At 25.6% G+C, this 16,386-nt stretch overlaps 2 protein-coding genes across 9 annotated transcripts; one reads left to right on the forward strand and one right to left on the reverse strand.

Annotated features, from left to right (window-relative positions):
* LOC103578734 (protein MAK16 homolog) lies at positions 1–1,867 on the reverse strand. Of its 2 annotated transcripts, XM_053742435.1 has the most exons (8): positions 1,759–1,867; positions 1,614–1,687; positions 1,484–1,527; positions 1,340–1,386; positions 816–1,272; positions 580–681; positions 374–514; positions 1–309 (listed from the first exon to the last, which is right to left on the reverse strand). In XM_053742435.1, exons 3-8 carry the CDS (start codon positions 1,496–1,498, stop codon positions 70–72), a joined length of 1,002 nt encoding a protein of 333 aa, XP_053598410.1. In that variant the 5' UTR covers positions 1,499–1,527; positions 1,614–1,687; positions 1,759–1,867; the 3' UTR covers positions 1–69. The 2 variants fall into 2 exon arrangements, with proteins under 2 accessions (XP_053598410.1, XP_053598409.1); XM_053742434.1 differs by lacking the exons at positions 1,614–1,687; positions 1,759–1,867 and having other exon boundaries at positions 1,484–1,607.
* Positions 1,868–1,893: 26 nt separating this feature from the next.
* On the forward strand, positions 1,894–12,791 carry LOC103578564 (DENN domain-containing protein 5B). Of its 7 annotated transcripts, XM_053742427.1 has the most exons (15): positions 1,894–2,153; positions 2,219–3,027; positions 6,373–6,482; positions 6,570–6,790; positions 6,872–7,066; positions 7,170–7,641; positions 7,738–7,874; positions 7,962–8,412; positions 8,492–8,703; positions 8,840–9,046; positions 9,275–9,449; positions 9,512–9,776; positions 10,316–10,423; positions 10,732–11,002; positions 11,128–12,791. In XM_053742427.1, the coding sequence occupies exons 2-15, from the start codon at positions 2,910–2,912 to the stop codon at positions 12,293–12,295; spliced, it is 4,110 nt and encodes a 1,369-aa protein (XP_053598402.1). In that variant the 5' UTR covers positions 1,894–2,153; positions 2,219–2,909; the 3' UTR covers positions 12,296–12,791. The 7 variants fall into 7 exon arrangements, with proteins under 7 accessions (XP_053598402.1, XP_053598405.1, XP_053598401.1 ...); XM_053742430.1 differs by lacking the exon at positions 2,219–3,027; XM_053742426.1 differs by lacking the exon at positions 1,894–2,153 and having other exon boundaries at positions 2,160–3,027.
* Positions 12,792–16,386: the final 3,595 nt, after the last annotated feature.

The following is a 16,386-nucleotide window of genomic DNA, read 5'->3' on the forward strand; positions in this document are numbered from 1 at the left end:
TAAATTTTCAGAGTATGTATTATTATTATTATTAGAAATTAAAGTTTAAAAAATTAATAATAACAATAATTAGGTCCGCAATCTTTGTCGCGGCTCATCCTCTGTTTCGTATTCAATTTCAACACGGGGTCGTTTTAATTTCTTTTTCAATTCATCTTTCTTTTGTTGTTGTTTGGACAATTTTAATTTTTTACTCGTTGTTGGAATAGTTATATCTTCAACATCACTTGTGTCAGATGAAAAATCACTAAAGGTTTCAGCCTGAACAGACTCTATTTGTTCTGTCTGACCAGAGTCGCTTTCATCCTCCTAAAATAATATTTTATTGTTATTATTTATTATTATTGTTATTATTATTATTTTTATATCTTACCTCTTGTTCATAATAATAATCATCATCATCATCATCATCACTGTCTGCTTCAATAAATGGGTTAGCATTCTCCTCAACCTCCATTTCATCAGCTTCCAAATCTTCCTCTAGCTCTCGTTCAATTTCTTTTTCTTCTTGTTCCTATTTTAATTAATTATAAAAAGTAAATAATTTGAAATAAATCATAACAATAATAATAATACAACCTCAGCTTCATCACTTTCTTCTGCTTCACTTTCGCCTTCTATTTCAACGGCTTCAACAGCTTTATCAAACACTCGTTGGGGGAAATTATAAATGTCATTATACTGAAAATAATAATTAATAGTATATAATAAATGTATTTATGTTTTTGTTTTTAATAAGAAAAAAAAAAAAAAAAATATATATATATATATATATATATATATATATATATATATATATATATAATTATTATTACCATTCCTTTTTTAAGTCTATCCATTAGTTGTTTTTCAATAGCTGTCTCGAGTTTAGCAGCAATAAGAGCTTTTTCTTCTCGTCTAGTTTCTCTTCTTTCAATTTTCCTTTGCAATGGAACAATCTTTTTCTGTCGTCTTAATTTTATTTTTCTCATTCGTATCAAATATTGAGTTATTTTAACAAATCTTTGTTTACATTTTGACTTGATGAATCCAGGCCAGTACAATAAATTTTCATTTATTTGATTAATAGCTTTTTCAAAATTACGTGACAATTTAACTCTTTCCCATTGATTTTTTGGCTCGTGTATTCTTTCAGCTGTTCTCATATATAAATAAATAATACCAGACTCTTCTCGTATTGTTGCATATTGGCTGTTGGCTAATGGACATGAAGCTCTGCTACACAAACCCGTCAAGTTGTATTCATTCCTACATAATCTCTGAGTTTTCGTGCTAAAACAAAAAATAATTAATATTTGTTTATTTATTTAATTAATTTTATTATATAAAAATCACTTACTTAACTTTAAAAGAACAAAATGTCTTGTTGATGATACTCCAAACAACCTATAATATAGTATAAATTATTTTTATTTTTATTTTTATTTTTACTGATTTAATTGTAATAATTAAATATAAAGAAAATCAAAATTATTATACTTACATCGTCGTGCTGCATTTTTTTTTTTATAAATCTTGACTAAAAACCTTAATTACAGAAATACCACGTGCATTTATATATTATAAGTATAGGTATACTATATGTAACATTTGTTATTTTTTTTTTAACTCACACCGGTGGCAGCACCATCGACACATAATATTCTGGCGGTGATTCTGGCTATTCTGGATATGATGAAAACAACCACTAAAATTAAAATAAAAAATATCAACTTTAATTTAATTATAATCTTCTACGAGAGAGGGTGCCACACGTACTTGGAAGAGTATTACTTGTAAACCTTGTAAATGTATTAATTTCTAAGTGATTGGCTATATTGGGAGTTCCCAAACGCCACCTATGTATCTATGTATTTTATATTTTTTTCTAAAAAAAAAAAATTAATTGATTGTTATGCCTGTGAGATGTGAGGGAACTCTAGTGTGTACATACGGTTTTGTAATATTATATGTATGCTAATTTGCTGATTATGCTATACCTATATTTACGGCAGAGAGTAAGCTTATACGTAGCTTAAGCCTTTTCTATATTTACAAATAAAAAATCATTTATTACTATAGTATGAGTAGTAAATGTCGATGCAAGTAGTGACAGAAGATAACTTGATTATCAATTTAATTGTACCAACTTAATAATAACAACAAATATTATTGTAAGAATATTAATTATGCAGACAATAAATTAATAATAATAAAATGCACCCATCTATTTCTACAGTGACATTAAAATTGTTGTTACCGCACAACAACAACAACAACAACAACAACAACAACAACAACAACAACAATAATAATAATAATAATACATATGGATCTTGAAACGCGGTCAACTTTATAAGAGTTTCTAAGAATATAGATTATTCATAGTTGTGTTGTTGGTTTTTTTGTCATCATACATTATTTTTTTTTTTTTTAATTGTGTAAGAGTTGGTGGTAATGGGAACAGAAATGGAAATCAGAAATGGTTGTGGTAGTAGTGGTAAGAGATTTATACCGTTTGCATTATTAAAATTTGTACAGTACGTACAGCTACTACAGTAGTAACTTCAGTTAACTTTATGTTTATAAAGTGTATACTAGATACTACTCAGAATTGTTATCAGTTATCATATAAGTTTAGATGAGTTCAAATCAGAGTAAAAAGAAAGACAAGTGAATGTTGGTGCGCATTAATACATACACCAGTACAACAACTGAAATATTATTATTATTATTATTATTATTATTATTATTAATTAAAGATTGATTTATTATGTTTGCATTTACATCAACTGTTTTACTGCCATGCGAATAATAATGACAGTTGGTTTGAAAAAAAAAAAAATTGTTAATCTATATAATATCGATGGCAACGATAAACAATAATAATAATAATAATAATTTATGAGAGTTATTTGGATAAAATTAATATGAACGGAAGCTTGGGTGGACATCGTGGTCCAGAGCAACATCCAACAAGATTTGCTGATTATTTTGTTATTTGTGGACTTGACAAAGACTCTGGCCTTGAACCTGATAAATATTTTGGTAAGCAATATTTACTATTACTATTGTTGTTGTTGTTATAATTAATAGCATATCAGTATGAGTTTATATTTACAGTTATTTCTTTCATTCATTATATCTTCTTATTGATCGTTTGTATTTTTTATTTTAATTTAAATTTAAATTGTCATTATTAATCGAATTTAATTATTGCTTTTAGAGAATGGAACTGAATTAATTGCATAGTTTGTGTGAAGCAGCGAGTTTGCGCAAAAAAAAAATATCAACATTGTTAATCTAACATAAAAATCATTTTTTAAAAATAATTAAATAATTAGTTATATAAAGAAAGAGAACAGATTAAATTTAACTCCAAGTATATCCAGTATTTTGTTACAAGACTCGATATTATTTTTTTCGCATCCAGAAAACAGAGTATAAAGAATAATAATAATAATAATAGGGTTTTTTTTTTCTTTTCGAAGTAGGTAAATTTTTTTGTGACCTGCTCTTGTAGGTGTTGTTATTATTATTATTATTATTATTATTATTATTATTATTATTATTATTGTTGTTGTTGTTGTTGTTGTTGTTGTTGTTGTTGTTGTTGTTGTTGTTGTTGTTGTTGTTGTTGTTGTTGTTATAATATAAGGCCGTATAGTAGTTTAAGGTAGTCGCATTGTATTGAGTTGCATGCTGCATGCGCAAACAATGTGGACCACAGGAAACAACAGATCTTGCTAAAAGAATATAAGAGAGACCTCTTATCTGGAGCCGTATCCAATATAAAATACAATCAGAGTTGTTAATGATATAAATGCTGCTTTATATATCTATTTTTTTATTTTTTTTTTATTTTTTTCATTTTTCTCATGATACTCTCAGTACAGGCCGGTTATAGTTGTGTAGTGTATAAACAAAGATCGACTTGCATTAGGTTTTAAACCCTATCTGCACTATTATTTAAATTAATTTATCCTATACAGATATATATTGTATTATATATGAATATATACCCTAGTATGTACTGTAACGGTTTGTATTATATGCACAACACCGTATACGTATTTATTTTCATTTTTATTGTATGTAAATATATCATATCATATAATATTGTATCGAGTGGCCTACTCATCTTGTTTTCTCTTTCCCTTAAGTGAACAGATATATTAATAGATATTCCTTTTCATCAAAACAATACATACATGTTTAATATTTTTTCAGATAATTAATTAAATAATTTTATTGTTAAGTAGTAAATTACTCGTAAAAAGTATAAAATAAATAAAAGGCAGGAAATTTCCTACAAATTGTTTTATTTAATTTAGACTTTTTAATTGTAATGTAACTATAATTGTAATTGTAGTGTAGTGAGTATAATCGTAAAAAATAAATATATAAAATGCAATCAACAGTAAATAAAAACTAACAGTATAAACATTCATATTAATACAATTGAGCAGAGTAATAGGGAGTAGTATTATATGTAGTATATATGTATATTTATACAACTTTAATTTTATAATTCTATAATTGTAATAAAATTGACATTGACATCAACTGCTTGTTTACTACACTTTATCTATACTACAGTATATCTTGTCTCTGACAATTATTAACAATTAAAAGACAATCAAATCACAATCTATTCTGGTTAGCCTTTATATTTTTTTTTTAGTTCTATTCATTATCTTTGTTAACGAGCTTTTAAATTTATTTAAAGTTAAGTTTTTAATAATAACTATTACTATTTTAAATTACTACTTTTGGGTAATCACTTTCACTAAGAAATTACTTATTTTTTATTACCATCTTTAATTTTATTTTTTATTTACTCCGTTCCACATGAGCAAGTAATAAATCCAAGTGATATACTATAACATAAATTATCTGTATAATAATATAACATACTAATTATAAATTTCTATTAAATCGAGTCTATTTACAATACAAGTAGCCAACAAAATATGAATTTAATAAATAAATACCAGTAAATATAATAACATTACTATTTTTAAATATTATTAGATTGTTACTTTCAATATCGGTCATTTATACAAACAATAACAACAGCAACCAGAATCTACATGAATAGAAGGGATTTGTGGTCTACCACCAACAAGGGTTCCCTTCTATTCCCTTCTATGCCACAAAACAAGCTCACTGAGCTATAAGGTAGAAAAAAAGATAAAATAGAAAAAAGCCTTTAATCTGACTCATGTACATATATTTGTTCACATATGCATTAGTCATACCCTGTACTCATCAAGTAACCAACCAATTATATCCATTTCATTAGTATTATTTCACTTGACCGTTTAGTTTTTAACTTTATGTCTTATCTAACGTATTAATAGTAATGATTATAATAATAATAAATGTTTTATTGGACATATATAACGTTAATAATTAATTAATATTATGAAACTCAATTATTTAATTTTTTTTGTATATATATTTTTTTTTTTTTTTCCACCCTTTAATGTTAAACTTAACTTTAAAAATATAAAATAATAATGAGATGACTTGAAATTGGTTTATTATTTTATTTATCTTTACTTATTCTCCATTTTATATCTTAATTTATGACCCTTTCGACATCATACAGTGTAAAGGTCAATATTGTAATTGTTTTTTTTTTTATTTTTTAAAAAGTGAGTTATTACAAAAATATTTTCAATACGATCAATCAATAAATTTATTTCATTATAATAATAATAATAATAATAATAATAATAATAATAATAATAATAATAATAATAATAATAATAATAATAATAATATTAATTATCAAGTAAATTAGACAAATTTAGTTTTTTGTTATTATTTAACTGACAAATTACATAGCAATTGTCTCTGCTCAATTAACTTGACTGACGACAATATAATTTTCTTAACCAAGTATTAGTCTTACAAATGTCTTCAATATATATGTATATATATTAATAAAAATTAATGGCTGTGAATAAATACTTTATTCCTGTTATCATCATCATCGTCATCAGAAACCTTCACTTTGCATAAATAAATTATTTTAACATTTTCGCTAGATAAATAAACGCTTGAATAAACTTGTAAAGGTATAACTTTTATGTGATAAATAAAAATTATACAAAAAATAATATACATGATACATACATCTTTTATGAATACATTCTTTCAGTTAATATATATAATGATGTCTATGAACTTGTGTTATAATAAATAAAAAATAGAAATAAAAGATCGCCTCTTTTAGCATTAAATCCCTTGTTCTTCGGTTTTTCTTGTTATAATAGTTTAATAATTATGTTTACTAATCAACAGTCAACACTCGAGATTATAAATAAAATATTAACAATTTATATTCAATAATTGTATAAAAAATGTACTATTTATTGTTTTCAGGAGACTCATTGCAGTGTACACCATTAGATCGTGCTTACAAAAGCAAAGTATTGGGACATTATCCAGATTCAGTACCTTGGAATCCGTTTGATGAGCATGCAGTTTGTATGGTAAATGAAAATTTAAAAAAATTGATATTTTTTTTTTTTAAATAATTATTTAATTATCTGTTGTCTTTATGTTTATATATATTTTAGTTATGTCTACCAAGTGGACTCAGGTTTCGTACGCAAAAGCACTCAGTTGAGCCGTCCTTTCATTCATTCGTCCTAACCAAAGAAGATGGTCGTAGAACTTATGGATTTAGTTTGGTATTTTTTGAAGAATGCCGGAATCGAAAAATTTGTGCGGCAATGCAGACTCTCCAGGCTATGTTTATAACAGAGCTAAGCAGTGGACAAAATGGAACACCACCAGTGTAAATATCAAATAATAATAAATAACCAATATAGTAATATATAATAATGATGTTAAATCGAAAATTATATTTTATTTTTAGACCGAGAAAGGGCCAAGATCCACATAATACTAGATCACTGCCGAGACACTTTAAATTGTCTGCTCATTCGCCTGGGGCTGCCATGGCCTATTACGATTCAACAAAAGACAAATTGCTGGTAACCAAATCAATATCATTGCTGTGTCAGCAACCTTATCTACACGCTGCTCGTACATTCCTAACCAATCTTTACAAGTATGGATTATTTAACTTGAGTTTTATTTTAAATAATATTTTATTTAATCTTTTCTTTTTTGTTTCTTTTTTTTTTTTTTTTTTTTTTTTTTTTTGTTAATAGATGTGTTCCAAGACATCCAGGACCTGGATTAAGTCTTGAATCTTATGTTTATAATCTTCTTTATAATGTACCAGTACCATTACCAGGAAAATCATTGAAATTTTTCGTCCCAAATGATGAACCAGCAAAATCTCCATTGGAACTTGTTATTTTATATCCTTGTCCGTCCACGGAACTTCCTCTTCTTGATTATCCAATAAAAGATTTGTTTACATGGCTTGGGCCTGAAACTGTTATTCAATTATTTACATGTGTACTCCTTGAAAATCAAGTACTTATTCGTAGTACCGATTTTCATAAACTTATGGTTGTTGCTGAATGTATTACCGCTCTTTTATTTCCTTTTACGTGGCAACACGTTTATGTACCCATATTACCGGCAAGTCTTCATCATTTTCTTGATGCTCCTGTACCTTTTATTATGGGATTACATGCACAGAGTGAAGGAAGTAATTTAAAAATTGCCAGTGAGGTAATATATATCTATAAATATATATTTATTATCAATATTATTAATTATACATATATATATATATATATATATTTTTCTTTTTTTTTATACGTCTAGGCAAATCTTTGTTATGTAGATATTGATAAACAGACTAGTCAATTTCCAGAAGAGTTACCAGTTTTTCCAAGAAAAATGCAATTCCTCGATGAAATTAGAACACTTTTAAACAAGTACAAAATATCCCATTTTGAAAAGTAAGTATTATATATTTACAAATAAATAAATAAATAAATAAATGAATGAATAAATAAATAAGTAATTTTATTATTATTATTTAACAGGACTGACAATATGGTCATAAATTATTTAAACTCAGATATAATGACAAGTAGTTTAACACTTCCTGGTTCTGGATTTCATATACCACGAAGAAAACATTCCCTTCATGATGTTTTGGATTGGGATAATAAATTAGGTATTACAAATACTAATAATATAATAACAACAACAACAACAGCAGCAGCAGCAGCAGCAACAGCAACATCAACAACAACAGCAGTAGCACAGTCTGACGCATTGCAGAGGATTGTTGATATTGTCAAAAAAACAGGAATAAGTTTAGATGACATTGATGCTGTTGAGAATATGACCAAAGATGAAGATATAATACTCACACCTAAAGAAGAATACCAACAGACACTTGTATTTAATAATGCTATTAGGGAAATTTTTGTTAATCGTTTCGTACAATTATTTGCCGGTTATGATCATTTTGTAATACATCCAAATCAAGTAAGTTTTTATATATTTTATTTATTTATTAAAATTATCGTTTAACTAATAATAACAATAATAATGATAATAATTACAGGATAAAGATGAATGGCTTAATAATCGAGATAGTATGCATGTATTTGATAAAGCAACATTTTTATCAGATCAACCAGCTCAACATTTACCATTTCTATCGAGATTTATCGAGACTCAAATGTTTGCGTCTCTTGTTGATACTAAAGTTATGTCATCGTGGAATCAATTGGACTCAAATATTAAAATATTTGATTTAAGAATCGCACAAATAAAGTTAATATTATAAAAAATTATATTGACAATAATATAATTTTATTATTATTATTATTATTATTATTATTATTATTATTATTATTATTATTATTATTATTATTATTACTTAAACTAATTTTTAAAAATTAAATTATAGAAAAAAAGTTGGTGATGGAATGATTCGTTCGACACGTTATCAAGTTACGAGTAATGTTACGGAAAGTCAAAAATCATTGGAATATAAATTAAATAATGTTGATTTTGAAGCAAATCCTCCAACAGAAATACTTCCACATCGAGCTGCTTACTTTAGAAGCTTTCCTCTTCTTGATACAGTATCACTCAACAAAGAGCCAACACAAAGGTTTGTTTATTGTATATTTAATAACTATATTTATATTTGTTAAATTTTATCTTTTTATTTTAATCTGCAATACTTGAATTTTTTGGATAACAGTATACTCCGGTAAGAATTTTTTTACGTGACAAATAGTGATTTTGTATATACAAATAAAAATAAAAAAAAATAAAAATGTATAATTTATAATAATAATAATTTATTAAAATTTATAATTAAATTTAATTTGAATAGCAGTAGAAAAGGTCAAACTCAGTGGAAATACAAGATGAAATCTTTAGAAACAAATGGAAAACAACCTATACCTCAAGAAACTCAATCTCCACGTCCACAGACAAAACTTTCGGCAGATATGAGTCCTGCTTTGATTGCTCAAGCTAATTGGACATTTGTCGAAAAATTGCTTAAGGTATATATATTGATCATATACTTGGATATATAATCAGCAATAAATATACATACTATTTTAAGGATTGCAAATCTAAAACAAAACGAATGCTGGTTGAAAAAATGGGTTCAGAAGCAGTTGCTCTTGGCCATGGGACTGAATCTCTAGTGGACGTTGAGGAAAATACTTTGGTTGCCAGTCTCTGTGATTTATTGGAGCGAGTTTGGAGTCATGGATTGCAAAATAAACAAGGAAAAAGTGCCCTTTGGTCACATTTATCAATGTATCAAGAGTTGGAAGATTGCAATGACTCTGCCAAGTCTATTGATTCAAATTTTTTGTCTCCTGGTAAGTCTTGACGATTAATTTAATATAAATAATTAATTTATTAATATTCACTTGATGTTAAGTGTCAATAATCTAAGCTTTGTAAATGTAAATTCAATGTTTATATATATCTATATATTAATTTTAATATAATGCAGCGTTAGCTTGGTGCGTTCTACGGAAGCGGCTTGATTGTACGTCATTAATACAAATCCATTATATATTTATATTTTTATAAATTACAACGAGATATGATTATTATTTTATTATATAGTCCAGTGTAGTAGAATGTATGATAAAATTTTAGCACTAAATAGCGTTAAATTATTCTCACCATTGTATAAATCTGGTATTATAGTAATTTTTTAATGTACACGATTTTAAATTGTATTGTTAATTGCACAACAATATTTGTTTATTATTATTATTATTATTATTATTATTATTATTATTATTATTATTATTATGATATTCAATGCATGATAGTATTGTTATATAATTTATTGTAGTTATTATTATTATTACTATTTTTTTTTGTTCAAATTTTTATGTTTAACTAGACACAAAACCATCAAATAAATCTTTCACATTGAAGGATCGTCTATTATCATCAATAAAAAAGAGAAATATATATGAGATAGCTTCTTATATCAAGGAAAATCTTAATGGTAAATTTTAAATATGTGCTCCAATAGTCTTGTGATGCATATAAATGGAAGAAAAAAAAAAAACAAGGGCTACAATAACCATTATGCATCCATATCTATATATCTAGTACAATTTTAAAATGGGTTTAAATAATAATGTGAAATTGTAATATGCATGAAGCATGTATGTTAAAATATATAAGCTTGTTCAATATTTTTTTGTTATATGTTTGTTATGTTATGCAATGTTTGTCAATGTGATAATTTGAATATTTTTTTTTTATTTTAATGAAAAATTAATGGATATTATTGTTTTTTTTTTGGTACAGACTTATCGAATTTGGCATTAGAAACTGATGTATCTCCAACAAGAGGTACAACAGATAGAAACAGATCATCAGCTGGGGAAAGAAAATCAATAGGTCCTGAACAATTGAGACCTCTTCCAGATTCTTTAATATTTGATATACGAAATGTACAAGCTATGACTGAAATAAAAACCCAGATTGGTTATGCAAGGGCATGGGTAAGACTTGCACTTGAAAAGAAACTACTTTCACGACATTTAAAGACTCTACTAACCAATACTACATTATTGAGGTACAACAACAACAACAACAATAATAATAACAATAATAATAATAATAATAATAATAATAATAATAATAATAATAATAATAATAATAATGATTTGATGAATTTTTTTTTTTCATGTTGTTTTTTAGAAATCAATATAAACGATCAGCATTTCTTCGATGTGAAGAAGAAAAAGAACAATTTTTATATCATTTATTGACTTTAAATGCTGTTGATTATTTTTGTTTTACAAATAATTATCCTACAACAAAATTACCTTATCGTGTTATAATATTTCCCAGTAGAAAAGCCAGCGCTGCAACAACTTCAGCAAATGGATGGATTGTTATATCAGGTACATTATGTGAAACAAATCCAGTGTCAATACCAAAAGGAGCATTGGAATTTGTATTTCATCATAAAAATCTTGGAGTTTTATCAACATTAAGAATAGGTCATGATAACAGTGGTTTATCACCAAAATGGATGGTTGAGCATGTTGTTGTACGTAATGAAGTTACTGGACATACATTTAAATTTCCATGTGGTCGTTGGCTTGGACGTGGTATAGATGATGGTTCTACAGAAAGATTACTTGTTGGCGGTTTGGTACCTAAAAATATTGATAATGATGAACTTGTTGAAACTTGTTCAACTCCACCCCGATGTAGATCACCAAGTATACCACGCAATAAACAAAATTTATCATCAGATGAATTACAGCATGTATTGGGTGAAGCTGTTAATGCTATTGTTAAATTTCATTATCGTCGTGATTATCAAGATGGATCACTTACTGCTTTATTATGTGGTGAAGGTGGACTCGTACCATCATTAGAACAAACATTTTTGTATGGATTTAAAAATCAACGTATATTTGGTAAAAATTTTTATTTATGGGATTATTTTATCCGAGTTAAAGAAAATTTTGAAATTTCATTGTTGGAAGAAATGGATCAATACTCAAAGAGATTAAATAAAGATAATGATAAAAAACTCTATGCTGAAAATAATAAAAAATTTACAATATTGCGTTGTTATTGTCATCTTATTGACCAAATAAATACTTTTAGTCATACTTTAGGAAAAGATGGAAAATTTCAATTATTTATATGTTTAGCTGCAAGGGAACAACTGCTTCATCCAATGTTACGTCCAATGAGTGATGCACGATCAACAGCTGAAATGTATGAGGATACATCATTTTTAAAAAATCAAACATTGTTAAATTTTCTTATTCACATTTTGGAGCCGTTAAGTGAATTTCATATTGTCCTTGAAAAAAGTTTAACTCATGGAATTTCAAGTATATGTTAATTTTAAAAGACTAAAATAATATCGATAATATGTATCTGATAATCGTTATCTGAGGAACCACAACATAAAATAAAATATTGTTAATAATTATATAATTAAATGGGAATCTATCTATCTAGTGAAACTTGTTGCGTTGATTAAAGACTGTCCAGTGTAATTATTAAAAATAAATGTTACTAGCAAAAGTAACATTTCAAAATAATAATTGATATTTATATTTAATTGCTATGTCAGGTAAATCTTGTCTTGGATCCAACCAAAGATATTATTATTATTATTATTATTCTAGTTATAATTGTCTAAGTAATAACAATTGTGATTTTATGAAATTATAACATGACATTTTTAATATAACCCTTTTTTTAGTTTTGTTTTATTATATCAGTTACAATGACAAAATATACTCAACTAATTTTTATGGCTTTTTAAACACTTGATGATAAATTTATCAAGTGACAAGAACGTAATTATAAATGCCAACAAATTTTATTAATAATTAGACAATATATTTAATATTTATTAACGGCTAATAAGGCCATACTCAAAAAAAAAAAAAAAAAAAAAAAAAAATTAATCTTTTAGATTTTCATATGCCATATATTATTTTTTAATTTTTTAGGATCTTTATATATTATTTAATAAAATAGTAGTAAATTAAAATAATAATTGTCAAATGATAATAATTACTTTATATAAGATATGAAAGAAGAAAAAAAAAACAACCAATTATGATCTATAATTTATAATGAATAGAGCTATATGATAAATTATTTTATAAAAAAACTGTAGCAATAATTTTGTGTGATACTGTATATTTTATTTCATCTCAATTACAAATATATTTTAATCTAATATTATTGATTTTAATATAATTCAGTTAATAAACTGCACATTAGTTGTTTAATTTTTTTTATTTATATAATTTAAATTTATAAAAATAATACGTGCAATTTGTTTGTATTGTATTGATGCCAAATAATAAAAAATTAGTAGCTCAATAAAATTTATCAGTTATTTAATCAACTAATTAAATTATTTAATAAATTCAAAAATTTATTGAGATTAATTATTTGTTTAAATAAATAATTAAATTTGAAAGAAAAAGGTACTCTAGTTGATTTATTTAATGTGTAATATGTATATTGTATACAGTAAAAGTACATATATGATTTAATAAAACTATTTAGCTAAATTTATAAATATGATATTTAATTTCGATAATATATACAACCAAAAATAATTTTCCATTATATTAAATACATGATAAATATGTATCATATATTAAATTAAATTCAAGTGTTTTATTGTACAGTAGATATATTAAATAAAAAATAAAAAAACTACGAATATTTAATATTTTTTTTTCAAAGTCTTGCTTATTTTTTTATCAATTAGAAATGATATTTATTGTTAAATAGTAATTATTTTTAGATCAATAATTATATATAACAATCATAAATTAAAAAATGAATATATGAATATGTAATATAGTAACAGCAAAAGCAAAAGCAAAAAGTACGAGTACTGAGCAGTACATAGCATATGATAAAACCTGCGTGGGTAGAGTGAAACATTTAATTTATACCTAACCAGTCGAAACACCATACAACCTTATACAATTTCATACAATCTCATACAACCTCATGGTTTGTTATGCGGTTCATATCGTGTATACTTGTGTACTTGTGTACTTGTATTTATGTACTTGTGTAGGCGCTTCTGGTTATCCCACTCTGTTAAAAAAACTTTAACGAAGTTTAAAAATTTTTCCGGTATGAATCGTATGGAAAGTTAAGAGCAATACGCTTGAATACATTCACAAACTCTATCGTATACATTACATGCGACGCATGAAACACATAAGACCAATGAATAGGTAACTGTGTATCATATGATCATGACCATCATGTCATGACTACTCATTACGGCCATAAAGTTCACAAGGATAAGGGCGGTGGAGGCCATAAGGGCTATATCATATTCTTTCTTATCTCTTTTAAGTATTTTTGGTCCTGTCCAAGGATATATCTATAGACTTTATTCGCCCACACATTTAATCGATTTACTCTAAAATCACTCTAATAAGATTTATATATTCATTAGCTAAAAATTATTTAATTTTTAATTATATTTTAATCTAATAAAATAAGTCAAATATTGTTTTAATGTCACACATATTCTCATATATCAAATATATACATGTCACAGTTTGTTACAAAATAAATAAATATATGCATGTAAGATAATAATTTAATAATTTATCGTTGCTGATCATAGAATACAAATAATATATTATAAAGATAGAATTAAATTATAACGAATAAAATATAGTATTTATCTGTGAGTATCAATTGACAGCTTTCCGACTCTCTTTTTTAATAATCCATTTATTTAAGCCTACGTAAAATATATGTACCATTATTACTATTATTATTATTATTATTATTATTTTTTGTGGTATTAGAGTAAAGTTAAGAGATAATCCATCTAAACGTGATAATTTTTATAATGACAAGACTTGACTAGTACCTAATATTCTTTATACTGTTAAATGGATTTTCAATTATTAACCGTTAAACCTTTTAATTTCATAAAATTTACCATATTTAATTTTTTTCTTTTTATCTAACGTCTGAGTCACCCCATAAAAAAATAATAAACAATATCAACTGACGGATTATAGGATATTAAATGACATATATATTTATCAAGCAACAGGTGCGTGGAACCTTTGGCATAACAAACGTAGATGTTGCCATTATTTGCAAGTTCGAGCTTTGCAGCAACTTTCGTTCTTTATTTTGCTTAAAAAATTTTTTAGATTTGAAGAAAAAAGTAAATCTTGTAAGCGATATTGTTATTGCTTCCTGCTATTTCAGTGTGATTTTGTAATTCAGCTGTTCCTGTAATGTACATAGTATATTATATATATATATATAACTAGTCTTGGTAATAGTATAATACAGTTGCAGTTGAGAAAGTTAACGAGGTGTGGACTTGATTAACTATAAAACAGAATCAACAGAAAGATACAAAGTTTAAACAAGGATTTTATAAAATTTTATCTACTGAATATTGAACTTTATTAAAATCATTATCTTTATAACTATTTCTTTTAATTTTATTTGTAATTTAAAGTTTTAAATATTCAATGAAGATTAAAAGTTTACGAGTATGTTGAACTCAAATGAATTTTTAAATCCTTCAAGGATATAATATATCTAATTTTATTTTATTTCATTTATATGTTTTTTTTTCGACAATAATTATTGTCAACATTTATGTTAAAAGAATATTAACTAAAATGGTTTGCAGCCTTTTAAAGGCGAGGCTGATAAGCCTACAAGACGTAAGTATCATATATATGTATGTATAGATACATATTATAACATAAAAGTAATGTCAAGATTCACGTCTACTTGCATTGTACATTCACGTATGTATGTATGTATGTATGTATGTATATGTAACTCGTTATTTTATATTACTTGGATATACTAATAATAATAAAAATTAATTATTTTTTTTCTTTAAAGTTTATAGATCAAGATTTTAAATAAAAGATGATTAAACTAGGATGATGTTACGGTTGAAAAAAATGATATCAACACTTGCTTTGGTAGCTGTCATCATTTACCGTGACGAGTAATAAAGTTTGTAATGAATTACGTAATTGCGTAATTGCGTAAAAGCGCAAAGGCGCTTAGTCAAAGAGAATACGGAGCATTCCGTCTTCCATCATATATACATATATATATATATATATTGAGCGGAAGTACAATATAAATGTACAAGTAGACAATTTTTAAAATAAAATGTATATCCTGTGGTTGTCATCGTAATCATCATAATTTTAGTATTGAAAATACTGATGGCCGCATGAAAAATTCGATTACTCCAACACATTTATTAATTTATGTATTATATTTTTTTTATGTGAGTCAGAAGAAATATGTGTACTATTGTACAATATTGTACATATTGACATGTTGACCTCACCCGCCTCACTGTCATCCATTGTCATCCACCGTCATCCACCGTCATCCACCGAGGCCGAAGATGTCTCCGCATTCTTATTAAAAATATATATA

Source organism: Microplitis demolitor, chromosome 10, assembly GCF_026212275.2.
Source record: "Microplitis demolitor isolate Queensland-Clemson2020A chromosome 10, iyMicDemo2.1a, whole genome shotgun sequence".
In the NCBI taxonomy this organism is placed as follows: domain Eukaryota; kingdom Metazoa; phylum Arthropoda; class Insecta; order Hymenoptera; family Braconidae; genus Microplitis; species Microplitis demolitor.